The sequence below is a fragment of the Entamoeba invadens genome (assembly GCF_000330505.1).
Source record: "Entamoeba invadens IP1 unplaced genomic scaffold scaff_1105074725643, whole genome shotgun sequence".
NCBI classification, from domain to species: domain Eukaryota; phylum Evosea; order Mastigamoebida; family Endamoebidae; genus Entamoeba; species Entamoeba invadens.
The window spans coordinates 21795-41958 of NW_004191777.1; the positions used below are offsets into that span (position 1 = coordinate 21795).

Below are 20164 nucleotides of genomic sequence, written 5' to 3' on the forward strand. Positions count from 1 at the left end.
AACAATTAAACCCTTCAAAAGAGTTATAATTTATAGTAAAAATAATTAAAAAGAACCATACTTATAATTTCGAAGAAATGCTTACCAAGAGCCAAGACGAAAAAATGACTACGGAAACTAAATAATACAAAAATGTCATACCGAGGAAGTAGCCCAGGGGAGTTCCGTGGGTATCGCGAACAACCACGGGATTACTCACCGGAGAGGAATTATGACTTTTCACCGACGAGTTACTCACCGAAGCCACGAGACCGTGAAACTGATCGAGATGTGTATTATAGAGACGAGTATCGACCGTACCAAATTTATCCGAAAGACAGGAGTGATAGACGAGAAGAACGTCGGGATGACTCGTATCGAACGTTTGATGAGGAGATGTATTCTCCACGAAATCGCTCTGAGAATAGGTTTCGAGACAGAAAGAGAGAAATGGACGAAGATGCGGAAAGGTACTTTGAACGGAATAAACGAAGCGAGTGGTTCAGAAAACAGTTTCACCCTATTGAACTCAGAGAAAGAAGGTTGTTGAAGCAGAAGAGTGTACAAGCGGCTTATGACCGATTCATGAAAAACATTGTCTTTCCCGACTACTCCGATGAAGGCTTGAAGTTGGAAGACCCATATGATGGGAAACGGATTATGGTGATATCAGACCAACTGACAACAAGCGAGAGAATGCGGGACATAGCGCCGTTGAAGGAAAATGTGGAGAAGGTAGTGATAAGCGACCCGAGGTATCGAAAGGTGAGTGTAGGGTTTGTGGTATATAACACGAAAGAAGCGGCGGATGAGGCAAAGAAAAAGCAAAGTGAAGTTGAGCGCAACCAACTCACTTCCGTGCGGTCGAAAGAGCCACAGCTCAGGTTTGCGCCAAAGGATTTTGGAGATAAAGAACGGCTCGATAAGGATTGCGCACAGTTGACACAACTTGTTGAGTTAATGGATCAAATCAATGGGGTCAAAGGGATTTCTGTGAATAAAGTGAGTCAATGGGACAAGTGGAGTACCCGAGAGAAGGTCGACGTGCAAATCACTTACTTACGGAAAGTGCATTCGTTGTGTTATTATTGCTTGATTGAGTATGCCGACGAAGAAGAGTTATATCGCAGATGCACAATGCATTTCAGAGAGTCTGAAAAAACAAAAGAGTCACATTTACCACCAAAGACTGTGCATTGGTTTAAGAACTTCGATAGCTACGAATACTCATTTTTCATCTCACTAAAGGAGGAAAATAAGTCACTTGCATTTGAAGCACAACAAAGAATTATTCAGAACGTGTTCAAAGACCAAGAGTGTGTGGTATGCAGAAAAAAGGTGGAGGACCAGGTCAAACACGCAGTCAAGTTCCACTCGAACAAAGTGTCACCGGCAGATATGGATGAGATCAACGACAGATTCCGAATCAACTTTTTGTCAGACCCCAAAAAGAAAGCACTCCCAAATTATTGATTGTATTGTCCAATGGTTTTTGTACTATAAAGTATGGTTTGGGTTGGGATAATATTTAACATTATTTATTTAATTAACGAGTTGTTCTTTTATGTGAATAAAATAAATAAAAAAATATTCCTCAATAATTGAAAAATATCGTTATAAAAATTAAAAAAATTACGTTAATTTCAAAAAAATGATTTATTATCAACTTGTTAGAAGTTAATTATTTATTATTATTAAAAATACATTAAATTGAATTTATAATTTATTAATTATAATAAATGATTAAAGTAGCAAAGGTATAACAAAGAAGTGATAAACATTTGTGAATTATTAAGCTGATTAAGCGGGAAATAACTAAAACATTGCGATATTCATCTCTATTATGTTTAGTAATAAAAATATTTTAAAAATTGTCCATCATTACAATTGAGGGATTAAGAAACTCAAAAAAATATTATGGAGTGGCGTGGGGTCTTGACGTACGAGTGCTCGCCGATTAAAAGAAAACAAGAGGAACCACTGATGCTAATAGGGAGATATATCAACTCGTTAGACCCATACGACATTAGCATTTTCTGTATTCGACTCCAACAGGGGATGATCCGGTTTGAAGACGTTGCCAAAGCGTCGTTTGACTTGTATTGTGAGAAAAAGGTATTACAAGGAAATGTTCTAAACGAACTCCTCTTTCTTTTTTACTCGAATTATCCTTTTCTTAACTCGTTCAAATCCTTTCTTCAACGCAATAGAAAAATATTTTACTTGACACAAGACGAATGGGTGTCACTTTTTGTGGAAAGGGAATATATACTTTCTTGTGGCGATGCATCAGACAAGCAAATGATGAACTGTTTGTTGTTCAATAACATGTGATTTGATTGATGAATGTAATAACACATAGGGCCACTCTTGTTTGAAGACTTCAAAACTGAGTGCATTCGACAAACCACAATGCAGTGTTTTTAATCAACTTTTCAATTACATTTTCTTTCGACCTCTGTGTACAGTTTTTATCACAGGATTGACTCATATCAATGGTTCATATAATTCGTCTCTTCTTTTGCGATTCTTTATAACTAAAAACAGAATATAACTTGTTACTGATAGAATACCCATTAACATAACTCCACCTAAACAACTGACAAATATTATATCTATCATCTCCATCCCTTCTACACTGCCATCTCCAGACTCAGACATCCATTTTATTCAGTTCTAAATCACTGATGTATTTTTAATATAATTCCTTTTCAAAATACTTGGAAAGATATACAATGGTAACATTTTGTAGAATTACATCGACAAACTATTCAGTATAGTTAATAATTAATATTCTAATAGTAAAATCGAACAGAAAATTAAAACAATAAACTAACTATATATAAATAATACATAATCAATAAACAAATTTCATCACAGAGTTGACCTTTGCGACAAAATCCTCTTCATATTTCTCTTGATCCTCCAACACTATTCGCGGCAATGCACTGAGAGGTAAATGCCCGTACTCAATACGTTCGACTCTCTTCCATGTTGGGTTATTGAGTGCGCTCCAATGTAACTGTTTTTGGATGGGGACAACACAGAGATGTTCTGGAAAGCTGCACATTTCCTTAGTTTTGTAATATGTCTCGGTTATTCGTGGAGGCTGAATCTTGTTTAGTTGCACTTCTTCCTCAATAAGTTTTGGAGTCTCAACGCGAGGAGGGATAATAGGAAACTCAACTCCGACTTTCTCTCTGTCGTGTAAAAATCTGTTTGGCTGGTGTACATATCTTTCTTGTTGTGGAATTGGACTGAAGTTCATTTCACATTTTGTAAACATAAATCCCTCCTCTTCATACTCAACAATATTTTTTACATAGTCTTGTGGGTAATATGTAAACAAATTCGCAATTTTTGGAATATCACTTTGACCATCGTTGTATTTATACGACGGTTCGATTTCCATTTTTGATATTTGGCGATTTGTTTCAATGGAAGTTGGTGGTTCTGGTGGTTGAATATTTGGAGTCATTCGGCTGTTTTCCACAACAGCTGTTTCCTCTTCCATTCTATTGACAACAACATCCATGTTGTGTTCTTCTCTACCTTCATGTTTTGGTGGTTCCACATTCACTATTGGAGTCTCCAATTCCATTTTTATCGGAACTTCAGTGACAACACTTTTTACATCTTTTACCTCGTTGCATTTATTGTGTTCTTCATCCATTTCCATCACATTGTGGACTTCCTCTTTTCCTATAGAAGGTAAAAGGTGTTGAATCTGTTTGATATTCTCGCTTTCCTCTGTTTTTGGACTTTCTACCTTCAGATGCTTCACCTGTTTGTCTTCATCTAAAATGTCCATTTTATTCGACGTCTCATTTTCAATAACAAAGTTTGCGCGTTCTTCGCCAAACGGAACCAGACTCAGTACGGTTTCTGTGACTTCGGTCTGTGGTTGGAAGGACTGGAACAAGTTGGTTGGTACATTTTTATCGTACTCACCAATTTGTGAGAATTGTGATATCTGCGATCGATCAAGTCTGTCGCTCCTTGTGTCTCCAAATGGTACCACACTCAACATGCTAGTGTCATCATCCTCCATTGTTTCCATTTTTTGTGTTTGGTTATGTATCGTTTCGGTTGGACCAAGCGCGTAAAGTGCTTGTTCGACATGTGGCAGTACAATCGAGTGTTGGGCTTCCAGTTCTCCAGCATTCAAACTGGGCAACAACTCCAAAATTGTACTTGCTTCAGGTGGTGACAGTTCATTCAAATCCCCCACATCTGTGATAGGCGCACAGTCATCTTCCTCCATTGCATTATTCTCATATATAAATCTGTTGTTTGGAAGAGGTAATGTTTTATTAATATTTTCGTCGACTTCCCATGGGTCTGGGTCGTCAAAGGACTCGTTATGAAAGAGGAAAATTCTCTCTCCAAGTTTAGTTCTCATGCTTGGTATAACAAATCCGTCCTCAGTCTTTTGTTGTTGTAAAGGAGGTTTATCATTCAAAATACTGGAGAGTCTCCCATACTTAATTTCAGTGGATTTCATTTTCAGTGGTCTTCTTGTGAATGTTTCGCGGGGTTTAGTTGGTGTTTTTGCGTTGTTGAAGACTTCTCTTGGTTTTGAAGGATGATACTTCTTCGTGTATTTTGACATGAAAATTTCCTTCTGTAATTCCGTTGGTGTTGTGTTAATAGTTTTCTTCGTTGCGACTTTTTTGATGTTTTTTCTTTTCTTAAGTGCTTGTTCGCTGAGTGTTTCTTGTGTCGCTTTGTGTTGTGCTTGCGACATGTCACACGTGTTTTTTATAGTTTTTTATAGTTTTCTCTTTTTAAAGTTTATCAAATTGAAAAGGTAGTATTACAAATAGTATTTCTAATTAATAAATAACACTTATTTATATTCACTCGACTATTACAAAAAGATATCAACATCCTTCCCTATCTTGTCTTTTAAATAATTAAATAATTGACTAAACGTTATATCGACTTGTGCGATGCCATTTTCTAAAAGTGAGCAGATGTACTGGTTAATGACTGCTCCTATGTACTCTACTTTACTGCGAGTTATTAGTAAAATGCCATTTTTGAAAACATTGAGTCTACCATCAATCCCTTCTCCCTCTTCTTTCTCAATTTCTACAAACACATTAAAGCTTAGAAGTAAGTCAGACATTAGATGGATGACTTCTTGCCGTTTCAACAGTTGGGTCCGTCTTAAAGCTGTTTTCTGCGAAATCCCTCGTGAGTTTTCTTGGACGGTCATTTCTTGACATCTTACACGAACAAACTTCTGAATGTCAAGAATGTCATTACCGAACCTGAGTTGTTTTATTTTAAGAAATTGGACCGTTTTAAAGCATTTTCTGTGTGGACGCCCAACAGTCATATCACAGTATTTAAGAAGAAACATGATCAAAACTGATTGCATTTTGGATTGAAGAGTCATCATCATTTGTTGTTTGTCTTTGTATTTAATCGGTTGGTCGTTGGTCTCAGAGTGTGGCTTATCGAAAAAGTCCGACATGTCTGCCATATGAAAAACCTAGTTTTGTATATTATTTGTCACTACCCATTTTTATCGCAATTCACTCTTAAACTTCCCATCTCCTCTTCGACGGTTTCTCTCTTCTTTGTAGAATAGTAGTCGTCATAACCGCTTTTTCTACTATTTTCTATCTCGTGCTATTCACACTCTTTTGGTTAAAACAATAGCTCGATGCCTCTGTGACTGGGCAAAGACTTGCTATACTAGTATTAATAATTACTTTTATTATTAATTATTGAAATTTAAGTATTCTGGTTTTAATTAATAAAATTAGTCTGCAATTGATTATAAGTGGGGGTTAGATCAATAAATGCCGTATAATACGCACATAACTTTTCTTTTAGAAGGCTTTTCCACTCTTCTTTATGTTTTTGTTTTAACTTGTCGTTTTTGAAACCGCAGAAAATGTCAACAGTTTAATCCTCCCGATTTATTATGATTCAGAACACCAGCATTCATCGCAAATAAAACTTTTATTTTCGTCAAAAAATGCCTGTCCTTATAAATCGAACAAATCCACATTTCGATAATTCATACTCGCAAAATGTAATTCAGAGCAGTTTAGGTTTTACCTTCAAAAAGTTTTGCTTTTTTTGTTTTATTATTTAATAGTTTATAATTCTAGTATAATAAAAGAAACTATTTTCTTAAAACAGTTGAAATGTGTTCATTGTAATAACAATTGTTCTCCAAATCTTTTGGTTTGCCAAAAAGGAATTAGTCTTTCAAAACCCTATAATTTGAGTCAAATTATAAACATTCATATAGTTTTGTTAACACGTCATCATTTTAAAAAATTATTAATAATTTATAATAATAAACAATAATTAATAAAATTTAATATGATAATACAGTAATTGATTTCCAAATTCCAAAAAAGGTTTTTTTGGTATTTATTTGTTTTTATTGTCATTTTGTTTATTTTTTAATTAAAAACATTTAGTATTTTAACACATCGTTGGATAATTATTGTGCAAATATTTGGGTTAAAAATTATTATGGAATTAAGATTTTGGTCACTTTCCTATTTATTTTCCTTTAATTATCTCTAAACCAGTGTATTTATTAAAAAATAGTTCATTATTCAAAAATATTTTTTTATTTATTCTTTTTTAATAAAAAAAATATCAATGACTTATTACTATTACTTTTATAGTAAACTCCTTGCAAATAGCAAATAGAAAAATCCACCAATTGTTTTTTTTTAATAATTAGAAGTAATTTTTGTGTGACTTATATTATGAAAAAACATTTTTTTGTTCAAAACAATTAAAAAACATTATTTATTCAATAGTTTAATAATTAATAAATACTATTATATCATTGATAAAAAAGAACTAAACAATTTAAAAATGTCATGTCGTACAACTTTATTGATCACGTCACAACACTTCAAGAAAACATTTTCCAATTTCTTTGTTATATTGACCCAACACAGGTTTCAAAATACAAAGCACTACTTTCGGACGTGCAAACTGAGTTAACAAATAGTGAAGTGGTCACTTTACAAACACCACAACTCGTGTTGATAAACTCTTTCCCAGACGATCCCGAACAAACCGCTCTTTGTAAAAGACAAGCAGTTACCCGCCTTTCGACTTTGCTTCGGCTATACAAAGACATCCAACTAAATTCAGAAACCCTCAAAACAGTCATCGTCAAAAAGCCTATTTTCATCATTGGACTTCCACGAACCGGTTCAACCACTTTATTCAACTTGATGAGCTCACATCCAAAAATGCATTATTATCATGCATGGCAAACTATGTGCCCTGGATTTTCGACTGTTTCAGAAGAGGCGCAGAGAAAGTTTACACTTCGATTAAAGTCGGTGATGTTAGGCGGGACTTCCGACTTTGAGAAAATTCATGCAATTGATATCGAGAAGAATGAGGAGTGTATGTTTCAGTATGACTGTTATGGAATCTCATATTCACACTTCTTCGCATTGCCGATGTACGCTGAATGGGCAGAGAAGTTTCTTACGACAGATTGGAAAAGCTTGATGGATTTCGAGTGGAACATATACAAACTCAATTTGTTGAGAAACCCTATTAAGGATGATCAATTCTTCTTAACCAAAAACGTCGCTTTATTGAGCGTTTTACCTGAATTACTGGAGTCGTGCGATGACGCTCGAATTGTGTGGATTCACAGAAACCCAAGTGACCAAGTTAAAAGCGCAATTCCTTTTTTCTCAGCAATACAAAACGCGTTTCTCTCAAAGAAGCAAAAAGATGTGCTTGACACAAAATGGCTTGAGAAAAATATTGTTGACCTTCAGAACAAAATTCTGCATCAAGCTGTCGACGCGAGAAATGAATGGGTTCAGAAACATGAAGAGAGGAAAAACCAATTTTACGATGTCAAATTTGACGACTTGATCCAAGACCCCATTGGAACAGTTGTCTCTTTATTCAACCAATTTGGAATTGAAACCACAGAGACTGACATTGAAATAATGAAGAGGTCAATTGAAAGTGATCCACAAGACAAGGTCGGAAGACTTACAACAAGTGGAGAGTCTTCTGATTTTGACAAAGACTCGATAGAGTCTACATTTGAGTGGTACAAAACCCTTTACTTATAATTAACTATATTATATTAATATGTATTATTATTTGTTAGTATTAATCTTGAAGAACACAAATGAGCAATATACTCATTTAAAGTTGCTGTTTCTCCTTGGAAACCTTAAGTTCGACAGTTCTGTTGAAGACAAGAGCTCCTTCTTTTGAGTCAGTGTCGGTGCAGAAGAACCCGACTCTTTCAAACTGATAAGAATCGCCAGGTTTTGTGTGTGCCAAGCTCTCATCGACATACCCATTGACTATAACAAGAGAGTCTTTGTTGATCAACTTCTCCCAATCATCTGTCTCTGGCTTTGGAACAGTGAACAAAGTGGAGTATAACCTCAACTCGGCAACAATTGGGGTGGAACAGTTAACACCAGAAGAGACCCACTGGATATGTCCCTTTGGCTTTTCCTTTTTATCGATATCAAATCTGCAGTACAAGCAAGTGACCTTTCCTGTTTCATCTTTGTCATATTTCTCACAGCAAATATTTCCGGAGTATCTGAGACCAACAACCTTGTTTGGTGCAAGACCCCAGAACCCTCTTTTGTCTTCTTCTTTGAAGTCATTTCTGTCAACGTAAATCACCTTTCTCAAATGGACTGTATTTGTACCCATCTCCTCAGTTATTGGGTGATTTGGTCTGACCACTTCAATGCAATAATCGTCTGGAACGTTCGTCAAAACAACTTTAAGAGGATCTGGTACACACATTGCTCTCTTGCATCTGATTTCCATATCATCTCTGCAATGTTGTTCAAGGACTTCATAGTCGATGTATACGGTTGTGTTTGTTGTAACCCCAACAGCTCTGCAGAAGTTGTTGATAGCGTTTGCAGAATATCCTTTGCGCTTGAAGCCCATGATAGTTGGCATTCTTGGGTCATCCCAACCTCTCACATACTTCTTCGTGACCAACGCAAGTAATTTTCTCTTTGACATGACAGTGTAAGTGATGTTCAGTCTGTTGAACTCCCAGACGACTGGTTTGTACATGTCAAGTGCGTCTAACAACCAGAAGTAACTCTCCCGTCTTGGTAAGAATTCTAAAGTGCACATTGAGTGTGTGATGTCTTCAAATGAGTCGACTAAGCAATGAACAAAATCATAAGATGGGTAACAGCACAGCTTGTCTCCAGTGACTGGATGTGGGAAGTACTTAATTCTGTATGCAACCAAATCCCACATGCACGGATTGGGAGATGTGATGTCCATTTTCATTCGAAGAGTTGCTTCGCCCTCGGCGTATCGTCCTTGGCACATCCACTTGAACAGTTTCAAATTCTCCTCGACACTTCTGTTTCTCCATGGCGATGGCTCTTGCTTCTCTCGAGACGCGGAAATCTGCTCGGCAGTTTGGTGGCAGACATATGCTTTTCCTCTCTTAATCAATTCAATAGCACAGTCGTAGATTCTATCAAAGTACTGAGAGGAATAAGTCACAGCACATGGGGTATGTCCAAGCCATTTCACTGTTTCTTCAATCGTCGAAATGAATTCGTGTGTTTCTTTCTCGGGATTGGTATCATCAAATCTCATGTAACACTTACCACCAGTCTTCTCGGCATATCCAAAATTGAGGAACATGGACTTGGCGTGTCCGATATGCAAATATCCATTAGGCTCTGGTGGGAATCTGGTGACAAAGATGCCGCCAGTTCTCTTCAAGTGTTCCGCCAAAATCTCTGGAGTCTTCTGTTTGTTATCTTGTGGGAGTGAAAGTTTCACACCAGAGTCGACATTCTTTTGCTTTGGAATACCAGTCTTCTTCTCTTCTTTGTCCTCCTTTTTCTCGTCTTTCTTGGGGTCAGATTTCTTCTGTGCTTTCTTCTTGCTGTCTTCTTTGGTCTTCTCTCCCAAAAGTTCTTTGAGTTGTTTGGTTAACTCTTCATTCAGTAATTTGCCATCAGCCCACTTCACCGTGTCTTTCGCTTCTTTGATTAATTGGTTCTCGATGGTATATCTTTTCTCAATAAGTTCGGCTTTTTTGGACTCAATAAGGCGCTTAACACCAGCAGCTATTTGCTCTTTAGTAACAACAACTCCAACGCCACATTCAGAGATGATTGTTTCAGTTGTAAGGTCGGTGTGTTTGTTGACGTAAGTGATCAAAGCGTCGATGTTGTTATTGGTCACTTTCTTCTCGAGAATCCACTGGATAATCTGTGGACGGAAAGAAACTTTGTCCTTCAAGAGCTTTGTGGCAAGTTGATAGAAGAGCATTCCAATCGACTTGTCGCATCCGCCCTCACACTTTGCCTCTTTGATAATTTCCAAAAGGGTTGTTGTGACTTGAGTGTTTTTGACTGTTTCTTTGGCCTTTGCTTCCGCAATGCCGATCTTGACAAATTGTGCAACAGCTCCTTCCATTTGCTTTCTTTGTTTTTGGTGCCCTTTTCGTAGGGTTACTTTCCATTTGCGATTTTCATTTTTGGGTATCTGGTATTATCTTTAGCATAATACATCATTATGTGTAGTATGTGGCATTCTATTTTTGTTTAACTATAAATGTTTAATTAAATGTTACACTCAAATTTGATTTTTTTCTATAAAGTTTATTAATGCTTTTGTAAAACAATTAACACTTATATTGCTTTTTTTTTCTTGTCTGATTTTTGTTTGAAATTATTGTTTTTTTTTCTTTAAAACATTTATTGAATTATACTATTTAGTAATTATTATTTTTCTTAATTACAATCATTATGTAATTGAATTATTGAATGACTGATTCTTGTGGGTATTGTAAATACAATATATTAATAACAAATATATTAATGATATAAATTCATTTATTTAAATTATTAATTTAAATAAATTTACTATGTATTTAAAGTAATGAATCAACTATAAAATATAAGTTTATTAGAGATTAACCTCAAATAAATTCATCATTTTTAATTCGAAAAAAAGAACTCCAAAAAAAGAAAATTCAATATAAGAACAATGAATGTGAAACAAGCTGTACTTTTTGTATTATTAGCAATTGCCGCTTTAACTTCACTCGCTACAGGTTACTTATTCGGGATAGTCATTGGTGTTTCAACGTTTTTGTCCTTCGGTATATCCATCGGGATTTTATATCCTTTTTGTTCGACGTTTCTGAACAACGTCATTAACCCACGACCTCCTCGCCACCACACTCCAAGGACTGTGAATAATTAATTCATTAATTCTATGCAATTAAATGCCACTTCTTAAATAAACCTCATTAATTCTTCATAAATAAAACTCACAAATTAAAACACTTTCGATAACTTATTCCCATTTATCCATCTTGTCCAAACTGTTCTGCCCAATCTTTATGTTTATCAACATCGTCCATTGAGACACTTGATCGGGAGTTTCTGATCGATTTCAAGAAGTCCATCATCGTGACAGGAGGCACAATCAATTTGCTGCCTTCCACTTGCTTCCAGTTCATTTCAATCGCTCCAAAATCACCTGGACTGCATGGCGTGATTAAATCGTTTCGCATCTCTCCTGTTATTGGCGACTTTCCAGTGATGTATTTGAAATGGGTAGCAGCTTGTAACGTTCTTACTGGTTGGTAAATAGCGTCTTTACACAAAATGGCTATATCACTCCCCGAATACAACTTTGTCTCTTCTCCAAGTTTTTTGAAGTCTTGATCCGTCAATGAATTGGGTAACTTCCCCAAGTTCCATTTAATCATTTTCGATCGTGCAGGAGCTTCTGGGAGTCCAATGTAAATTCTCTTCTCAAACCGTCTTCGAATAGCAGTGTCCAGCATCCATGGGATATTTGTCGCTCCCAACATCAACACACCTTCCATCGAATTTCCAACACCATTCATTTGAATAAGAAACTCGGTTTTCACTCTTCTGCTCGCCTCAGTCTCCCCATCACCACGTGAACTACACAAAGAGTCGACTTCATCAACAAAGATGATACTTGGTTTATTCCTTCGTGCCGTTTCAAACAACTCTCTCACCATTTTCTCGGACTCACCAAGGTATTTACTCAACAATGAGGACGCTGAAACAGAATAAAACGTCGAGTCTGCCTCGGTCGCTACAGCCTTCGCCAAAAACGACTTACCAGTACCAGGTGGCCCAAACAATAAAATGCCAGTCCATGGCTTTCTTTTGTCTGTGAACAGTTGGGGGAATTTAATTGGTAGTATGACCGCTTCCTGTAAAGCCTCTTTGGCCTTTTCTAACCCAATGACATCGTCCCAATGAACGTTAGGTTTATCCTTTAATACAGAGCCACTGACCGCATCCGCACGGCCTTGATCCTCAGAAGCCTTGTCTTTATCGGGATCGTCAGACTTCACTTTCTCACCATTTTGAACACGTTTCAGATACTCGGCACGTTCGACGTACTCTTTAATGCGTTGATTCATAACGTTCAAAAGCTTCTCGTTGTGTTCCGTCTTCTTGTGCGCTACCAAACAATCGATAGCCTTCTTATAATTCTCAACGGCCTCCTTATTATGCCCCTTGTCATCCTCCTCAGTCGCTTTTTTCGAAAACTCCTTTGCTTTGTCCAACAAACTCATCGATTCCTTTTTTTAGTTTTACTTATTATAAGATGAGAGAATCTGTTTGTCATCATAAACGAGTTTGTATTTATTATTCCTCATTACTGTTTTTTCAAGTCGGGAATAATTTTGTTATTTAAAATGTTTTTAATAACAATAAAATAAAAATTTTTTTTAATAACATTTTTATTATTCTTATTTTAAAATAATTATAATTATTTATTAATATATTTAATTATTAAAAACAAATGTTTATAATAAGGTTAAAAACCCCTAATAACATGGGAATTGGCATATTTGTTAATTTAAAACAATCTCAAAACAATCAGCTATAAAACCTCAATGACGTGTTGAGGAAAAAAGAGAATTCCTCGATCTATGAAAAAGTAATGACAGAAATCCTCCCAAGTAATTTTGTACCGAAACACTACGAGCTTTACATCAAGCCTGTCCCTAAAGAAAATAAAGTCATTGGAAAAACAACGATTGACATCACTTGTGTTGAAGAGACGAACCAACTCATCCTTAATGGCGTAAAATTTTCGAACGTGGTTGCGACAGTCAAAGAGACATCGGAATCACTTGAGTATTCTTTCGATGCTGAAAAGGAGCAAATCATATTCACTTCAAAGTTGAATTTCACAAAAGGAGAGTATACAGTCGTGATTGATTACGAGGGAGTTCTTTCAAGCGAAGAGTTGTGTGGGTTGTATCAGTCCAAGTATAAGTATCAAGGAGAAGAAAAGATTATATGCACAACGCAGTTTGAACCATCTGCTGCAAGAAATGCTTTCCCTTGCTTCGACGAACCAAATTACAAAGCCACTTTTGATGTCATTTTGGAGGTTCCGAAAGTCGAGAACTGCTTTTCAAATATGCCAATTAAGTCGACAAAAGAACACGAAAACATGAAGGTGGTTTCATTTGAAACAACGCCGAAAATGTCTACTTACATCGTCGCATTTGTCAGTGGTGAGTTCACAAGTTACACCAAGACTGGGAAAAACGGCGTTGAATTGGGTCTCCACTTTGCTAAAAACCACCAGAATATCACAAGATTTGCTCTTGATGTTATGGACGACTGCTTGGCGTTGTATGAACAACGGTTCAAAATCAAATACCCATTGAAGAAGTGTGATTGGATCGCTCTTCCAGACTTTGAAGCTGGTGCAATGGAAAATTGGGGAATTATTACGTCTCGTGAGACGGAGGTATGTCTTAAAGAAAATGCATCGACCGCAGCCAAAAAGCGATCTGCAAGTGTAGTGTGCCACGAGCTTGCTCACATGTGGTTTGGTGATTTGGTGACAATGAAATGGTGGAATGATTTATGGTTGAACGAAGGCTTTGCGAGCTATATGGGCGACTTGTTTGGAGTCAACACACTCTTCCCAGAATGGAACATGGAATCTTCTAATGTTGTAGAGTCATTACTACCAGCAATGAATTCTGATGAGAACGTGAATACACACCCAATTAGTGGTCCAGTGAAAAAAGCGAGTGATATTGAACAACTGTTCGATTTAATTAGTTACGAAAAAGGATGTGGGTTAATTAACATGATGATCAACTATGTTGGATTCGACAATTTCATGAACGGCATTTCGGTTTATTTGAAAAAATTTGAATACGGAAATGCGGAGAGCGACGATATGTGGAAGTGTGTTGGAGATTATTGTGGCATTGATTTGAAAGAGGTTGTCCAAGCGTGGACGTATAAACCAGGTTTTCCTGTTGTCAGTCTTGAGTTGAAAGACGGTAAGCTGTATTTGGAACAAGAGAGATGTGGATCACAGAGCGAACAAATATGGCAAATTCCAATGATACTGTCTTGTGATGGAAATGAAGTTAAATACATGTTTAAGGAAAAGAAAGCTGTCATTGAATGGCCACATAAGTATGTTATTGCAAACACCAAATCGACTGGATTTTACCGAGTTAAATACTCGGACGAAATGTTGGAAGTACTTCAAAAAACCAAAATTGGGAAAGTTGAGTTGATGTGTGTCTTTGATGATTTGTATACACTTGGGAAATTGGGTGTAATATCTTCATTACATTACCTCAAATTCTTGAAAGAGTTGGAACCAATCACTGTCGAGACCTATCAACTTTCAAGAGTGCTTGTTGGGCACTTTTACGAACTGAAAAACGTTTTTAGGGAGACTAAAGTGAAACAATTTGTCGAAGAGCAAACCGAGAGGCTTCTTGCTCCTGCTCTTGAAAAGTTGGGAATGGGAGTCATCAAAGGAGAACCATTTGATGCTTCTTCGTTGAGATCCTCGTGTTTGATCCATTTAAAACGAGATGACATTATTAAAAAGGCATGTGAAGTTGTCATGAATAACGAAGTTGGCAAACTGTCTGGTGAGTTAGTGTCGCCAACGTGTTTAAACGCAGGCAAATATGGAGATGAAAACGTGTTCAACAAATTGAGTGAGATGTATACAAACGCCGAGACTGTTGAAATTCAGAGAATCGCATTGAAAGGAATGGCGTCGACCCAAAATGAAGAGTTGGTCAAAAAGGCATTGCAATTTACTGAGACTGGTGTCAGAAAACAAGACGTTGGGTTTGTTTATGCCATTATGTTTATTGGTGAAAGTGAATTGGTCACAGAATACATTGTGAGTCATATCAAAGAGATCAATGAGAAGTATGGAGGAGGCATGTCGTCCATTAGAAAGTGGATATTAGAGTATATGATGGAGAGGTATTCATCAAAGGAGCGTCTTGCTTTCTTTACCAAGTTCTTTGAAGAGAACAAGTGTGTTGGAGCGGAGAGTTGTATCAAACAAGGTCTTGAAGGCATAGCTAAGAGAGCAGCTTGGATCGAACGAGACTTAGGAAGTATGCTCAAATTCATTGAGTAATCTTATTAACACAGTTTTAGTTTAATTAAACTATAATTAACACCTCTAGATTAATTAATAAGAATGATATGAAAAACTATTAATACTTATTAAAAAAGAACAAGAAAACCATAATGAGTTCTGAAGTGTCTGTTGATTCAAAGTCAGTTTCTCAAGCAGGAAATGTGTTTGAGGAAGTTATGGGCGATCTCTCGAAATTGGACAAAAGCAAAACACATGAAATTGCTTCCAAAGAAAAATTAATGACAAAACTCTTCGACGAACTGAAAACAACAAAAAGTGACGACTTTGGGAAAAAGTTATTTGAACTCGTACAAAACAGCGAGGCGCAAGAAGTTACACGACTCTTCATACCGATACTTGTATATCGATATTTATGTTCGCCAACACCATATATAATGGCTGCCACTCTCGAAATATACAATTCAGTCATTAAACAAACAACAACTCAAATATTCAATTATCCATTCATGTCAAACCCTTCTGTGTTTTATAAACCAGTTGCGAACAAGTCAGTAGGAAGACTTACAAAGCAAAGTCTGAGTGTATTAGAAGTGTTTGTTATTTTATTTTTTTCATATAAAAACGTATGGGATGGTTGTAATGAATAGTGTCAAGAAGCAAGATACACTGAGAGCAAAGTCTAAAGCACATGCCTCTCTTGTGTTGAGTGTTGAAGAAATTGATGCTATGCTTGCACTTTTAATTAGAGACTTTTCACAAGTGCTTGTGGGGTGCAAAGGCTTTGTTGTTGAGAACTATTTTTCGTCGATCAAAGAGTTACTTGGATATATGAAAAAGCACCAGTCACCACTCCCAAATTATTTAAGTGTCGAAATTGCAATGTCACTCTCTTATCTGGTCGATGTCACAAACACTTCCATTCAAGACATCGTCGAAGAAACTTCAACATTTGCAGAAGAGTTCTTCAACTTCCCTATGCTCCTCATTTTGACGCAATTTAAAGAGTTCTTAACCGTTTTTAAAGCGCAGTCTTGACTTTTTGTTCTATTCTTGTTTCGACCTTTTTATTCATAACCTAACAAATTGATTCATAATTAATACCCATACAAGTCATTCAACTTCGTCTTACCATCCCCTGTTTGCCCTTCTTTGATAGTCACATCTTTGAAGTCCGCCTGTTGTTTTGTTATTGGTACAGATGTGTCAGTTGGTTCTCTTTTTAAAGGAACTATGTCATGTGCTGCTTTCTTCAATTCAATTTTTTTAGTGATAAGTTCATCGACGTCTTTTTGTGAAGTGCCTTCTGGTATCGCCTTATTTAGTTTCAAGGTAAGGTCTTTTAACTCCCTTTCAAGTTGTTCGACGCTTTTTTCATGTTGAAGTTTTTCATTGTTTTCTAGCATAAATTGGTCGAGCTCATCAAGATCCTCCTCCATATTTTTTGGCTTTTGTCGCATTGTGTATATTTCAAAGCGGATTTCTACAATTGTGTTGAGTAGGTTTTGGTAAGTCATACCCTTTGTATTATTCAATTTTGTTTGGTTGTAATACTCATCATCATCACTCTCAATGTAATTGCCTTCTTTTCTAAGATTCTTCTCTTCCTCTGCAAAGTAATTTTCTTGGATTTCATCGCCAGACCCACTTGATTTATTGTCCTCTGACATTCAATATATGAAAATTGCTTTTTAGATTATTCTTTTGAATTGTTGTGTGGTATAAAAAAGACCAATTTGCTTCATATAACGAAATATCAATGGCTTGTTTTACTATAATATATTCTATTGTGAAGTAAAAAACTTAATGAAACTAAACTTATACTATTAAATATATTATAACAAACTATACTGAAATGCTTCCAATGCATACCCACTACACAACAGACTCAAGTAATTAAACCAGAAAGAACTAAAAAACATAAGATGCAAAGCAGAGCAGACAAGCAAAAAATCAGTCGTATTCTGGACCATGTTGATATCAATCAACTGAAAGTTTTGATTGATGAAGCTGGTGTTGTTGTTTTGCAAATTAAGAACTATGGGACACTTAACATTGGCAACGATTTTGAGGACACACTTTCCGAGTCTTCTTCTTATAGTAGTTCAGAGAGTGCAACGTCTTCTTCTTGTACGTCCTCTTCCGAGTGTTCGAGTGACGAAGAGGAGAAAGAAGAGAAAAGAGTTGGATCAACAAATAAAGAGCCAAAGGAAACACAAAAAGAAACACCAAAGGAAACAAGTCTTCCCAAGACAGAAACAGTTGAAAATAATACTAAAAGGCCGTCTCCAAAAGAATTTGAGAGTGATGAAGACATCGAGAAAATCCGCCAAAAAGACTTGGAAGAGGCAAAACAAGCGATGATAGAAGAAAGAAAGAGGAAAGCTGTCCAAGATGAGCTGAATAAAAAGAAGGCTGAGATGCACACGAAAGCCAACTTGAAAGTTGAAGACGTTGATGATGAAGATGAATATGTTCCAGTTGGTAAATTGAAAACAAAAGAAGACGAAGAGAAAGCTGCAGAGTACGTCGCACGATCAAAGAAGATTCAAAATCGAACGAACGATGTTGTCATTGACAAGGAACTAGCAATGGGATATCTCTATGTCAACAATAACAAATTGACTGAGGCCGTGGAGTACTTCACGACGTTTTTGAGCAAATATCCCAATGTTGTTGGTGGGTTGTTGGGGAGAGGTTCGGCATATGCCATGTTAGCTCGATTCCAAGAAGCTATTGTGGACTTCACACAAGCGATTAAGATCGACCCAACATGTGGGGATTCATACAAAAGAAGAGGACAGACCCTTGCTGCAACTGGGAATTTGGAAAGAGCACTCCATGACTTCAATAAAGCAATTGAGTTGTGCAAAGAGACTGATGCGGACTGTTATTCACAGAGAGGATCACTCTTCCAGCAATACAAAAATTATGAACTTGCTAAAGACGACTTTAAAAAGTCGTTAAAACTTAATGCGTCAGACGCATCTGCGTGGAATCACCTTGGACTGAATAACAACGCACTTGGTCTTATTGATGAGGCTGCGGATGCGTATGTCCGTGCGTTACAAATCAACGACAAATATGTCGAGTGTTATGTCAACTTGGCACAACTTCAAAAAGACGCAGGACAATTCCAGAAGTCAAAGGACATTTTTATGAAGCTCTTCAGAATGTGCCCAACACATTCTTATGCCCATTACGTGTGTGGTGTCTTGTACCAACAGAATGGAATGCACACTGCTGCTGTGAACGAGTTCAAAGCAGCACTCGACAATCGCACAGACCCACAGTACGGCCTAGAGAAGGACAAAGAGAAGTTGCTTGAGTGTTGGAGATATAGCGGAGTCACCAAAACTGCTTGTGGATTTTATCGAAGCGCAGTCACCGACTATAACACTGCTTTGGGTATGGAGAGTGCAGACGTTTCTTGGTATATGAAAGAAGTGTCTTTGTATTCCCATCATCTTTTGGACAAACCTTTGAAAGAATGGGACTTGGAATCTTTCCTACCCTCATTCAAAGAAGGATTCTGCAAAAAATTGATTCCAGCCGCTTTGATCCAATACGTCGAGCAGAATCCATTTGACTCGAAAATCCTCGATGTTGACGAGAAGAGTGTTCCAAATCAAAAGCTTATAGAAAGTGTATTAGAACCAGCTATGTCTATTGGCAATTACATCAAGTATGACAGTCAGGGTTTTGTCGGCAATAAGCGACAGTTCATGATGGCGGGTTTAGCTGCGATTGAAATGGGGCAATATATCAGAGACAAGCTTCCAGAATGGGTGTTTGGTGGACTCACTGTAGAACAAGCACAAAGGTATCTTGACAAAATCAAGTGGAGAGATTTACTGAATATTCCAGTGAAGTGGAGGCAATTGAGTGAACCGAATGACCAAGTGTATTGGATCGACTTGTTGACTAACGAACAGTTTGAAGAAGGTTTTGGGTCACACACTGCAATGTTTATTGGACAGACTCGTGTGGTTCGTTATTACTGTCAGTTTGAAAGAGCTTTTAAAATGGTTAAGCAGTTACTTCCTGGCCAAATTAGTATGAAAGATGATATGGCTGAGAAGGTGAGAAATGCTAAAGATATGAAGGAGATTCTTGACTTACTCAAAAGCGATTTCCAAGTGACAACGCCATGCAAGTCAGCCAATTTTGATGATCCAAATCATCCTGGACAAAAGGTCAGATATGATGGGACGTATTTGATTGTTGAAAGAAAGGAACCCGGCTATGAGTTCGCTATTAAAACACCATGCACATTGAAGAGATGGAAGTTGTATGATAAGGAACTCGAAGCTTGTTGGAGGCAAATAGTGTTGCTTGCACTCACACGAAAAGGAAAGGATTATGAAATTGAACCATTAATGAAGGCCGTCACTACATTTTTATTCTACTGGTATAACTTCATGCCTTTGAGTAGAGGTACTGCAGTAACTGGATTTGTGTTCTTACTTGGGATGTTTGCATCGTTTGGACTAAAACTTAACAAACACATTCCAAAGGGGTTACAGACAGACTGGGAAGCAATTCTTTGTGAAGACCCAGAAAAGTTTAACGAGATCATGTTCCAATGGATGGACGAGGAATTTGTGAAGTTTGATATTGATTCGATACCTGAGATCCCAAAGGCCATCCCAACGCTGAGAAGTGCACTGGAATGTTTGAATTATTGCAACAACGTAAAGTACTAAACATCAACAAGAACCTTTAATTTCACTTGTCGAGTATGGTTTTTACTTATTATAGCATAATT

At 36.8% G+C, this 20164-nt stretch overlaps 11 protein-coding genes across 11 annotated transcripts; 6 read left to right on the top strand and 5 right to left on the bottom strand.

Moving 5' to 3' along the window:
• Nucleotides 1-132: 132 nt before the first annotated feature.
• EIN_079010 (hypothetical protein) lies at nucleotides 133-1452 on the top strand (the record flags this gene model as incomplete). Its single annotated transcript, XM_004184297.1, has 1 exon — nucleotides 133-1452. The coding sequence occupies one exon, from the start codon at nucleotides 133-135 to the stop codon at nucleotides 1450-1452; it is 1320 nt and encodes a 439-aa protein (XP_004184345.1).
• A 444-nt stretch (nucleotides 1453-1896) lies between these two features.
• Nucleotides 1897-2406, top strand: EIN_079020 (hypothetical protein; the record flags this gene model as incomplete). The annotated part of the gene is made up of 2 exons (XM_004184298.1): nucleotides 1897-2290; nucleotides 2342-2406. 2 exons carry the CDS (start codon nucleotides 1897-1899, stop codon nucleotides 2404-2406), a joined length of 459 nt encoding a protein of 152 aa, XP_004184346.1.
• A 430-nt stretch (nucleotides 2407-2836) lies between these two features.
• EIN_079030 (hypothetical protein) lies at nucleotides 2837-4591 on the bottom strand (the record flags this gene model as incomplete). Its single annotated transcript, XM_004184299.1, has 1 exon — nucleotides 2837-4591. The coding sequence occupies one exon, from the start codon at nucleotides 4589-4591 to the stop codon at nucleotides 2837-2839; it is 1755 nt and encodes a 584-aa protein (XP_004184347.1).
• Nucleotides 4592-4849: 258 nt separating this feature from the next.
• Nucleotides 4850-5470, bottom strand: EIN_079040 (hypothetical protein; the record flags this gene model as incomplete). The annotated part of the gene is made up of 1 exon (XM_004184300.1): nucleotides 4850-5470. One exon carries the CDS (start codon nucleotides 5468-5470, stop codon nucleotides 4850-4852), a length of 621 nt encoding a protein of 206 aa, XP_004184348.1.
• Nucleotides 5471-6839: 1369 nt separating this feature from the next.
• Nucleotides 6840-8072, top strand: EIN_079050 (hypothetical protein; the record flags this gene model as incomplete). Its single annotated transcript, XM_004184301.1, has 1 exon — nucleotides 6840-8072. One exon carries the CDS (start codon nucleotides 6840-6842, stop codon nucleotides 8070-8072), a length of 1233 nt encoding a protein of 410 aa, XP_004184349.1.
• Nucleotides 8073-8148: 76 nt separating this feature from the next.
• On the bottom strand, nucleotides 8149-10428 carry EIN_079060 (glutaminyl-tRNA synthetase, putative; the record flags this gene model as incomplete). Its single annotated transcript, XM_004184302.1, has 1 exon — nucleotides 8149-10428. One exon carries the CDS (start codon nucleotides 10426-10428, stop codon nucleotides 8149-8151), a length of 2280 nt encoding a protein of 759 aa, XP_004184350.1.
• Nucleotides 10429-11323: 895 nt separating this feature from the next.
• On the bottom strand, nucleotides 11324-12580 carry EIN_079070 (vacuolar protein sorting-associating protein 4A, putative; the record flags this gene model as incomplete). Its single annotated transcript, XM_004184303.1, has 1 exon — nucleotides 11324-12580. One exon carries the CDS (start codon nucleotides 12578-12580, stop codon nucleotides 11324-11326), a length of 1257 nt encoding a protein of 418 aa, XP_004184351.1.
• Nucleotides 12581-12951: 371 nt separating this feature from the next.
• On the top strand, nucleotides 12952-15435 carry EIN_079080 (puromycin-sensitive aminopeptidase, putative; the record flags this gene model as incomplete). The annotated part of the gene is made up of 1 exon (XM_004184304.1): nucleotides 12952-15435. One exon carries the CDS (start codon nucleotides 12952-12954, stop codon nucleotides 15433-15435), a length of 2484 nt encoding a protein of 827 aa, XP_004184352.1.
• A 113-nt stretch (nucleotides 15436-15548) lies between these two features.
• On the top strand, nucleotides 15549-16434 carry EIN_079090 (hypothetical protein; the record flags this gene model as incomplete). The annotated part of the gene is made up of 2 exons (XM_004184305.1): nucleotides 15549-15991; nucleotides 16047-16434. The coding sequence occupies 2 exons, from the start codon at nucleotides 15549-15551 to the stop codon at nucleotides 16432-16434; spliced, it is 831 nt and encodes a 276-aa protein (XP_004184353.1).
• Nucleotides 16435-16493: 59 nt separating this feature from the next.
• EIN_079100 (hypothetical protein) lies at nucleotides 16494-17066 on the bottom strand (the record flags this gene model as incomplete). Its single annotated transcript, XM_004184306.1, has 1 exon — nucleotides 16494-17066. The coding sequence occupies one exon, from the start codon at nucleotides 17064-17066 to the stop codon at nucleotides 16494-16496; it is 573 nt and encodes a 190-aa protein (XP_004184354.1).
• A 255-nt stretch (nucleotides 17067-17321) lies between these two features.
• Nucleotides 17322-20102, top strand: EIN_079110 (tetratricopeptide repeat protein, putative; the record flags this gene model as incomplete). Its single annotated transcript, XM_004184307.1, has 1 exon — nucleotides 17322-20102. The coding sequence occupies one exon, from the start codon at nucleotides 17322-17324 to the stop codon at nucleotides 20100-20102; it is 2781 nt and encodes a 926-aa protein (XP_004184355.1).
• Nucleotides 20103-20164: the final 62 nt, after the last annotated feature.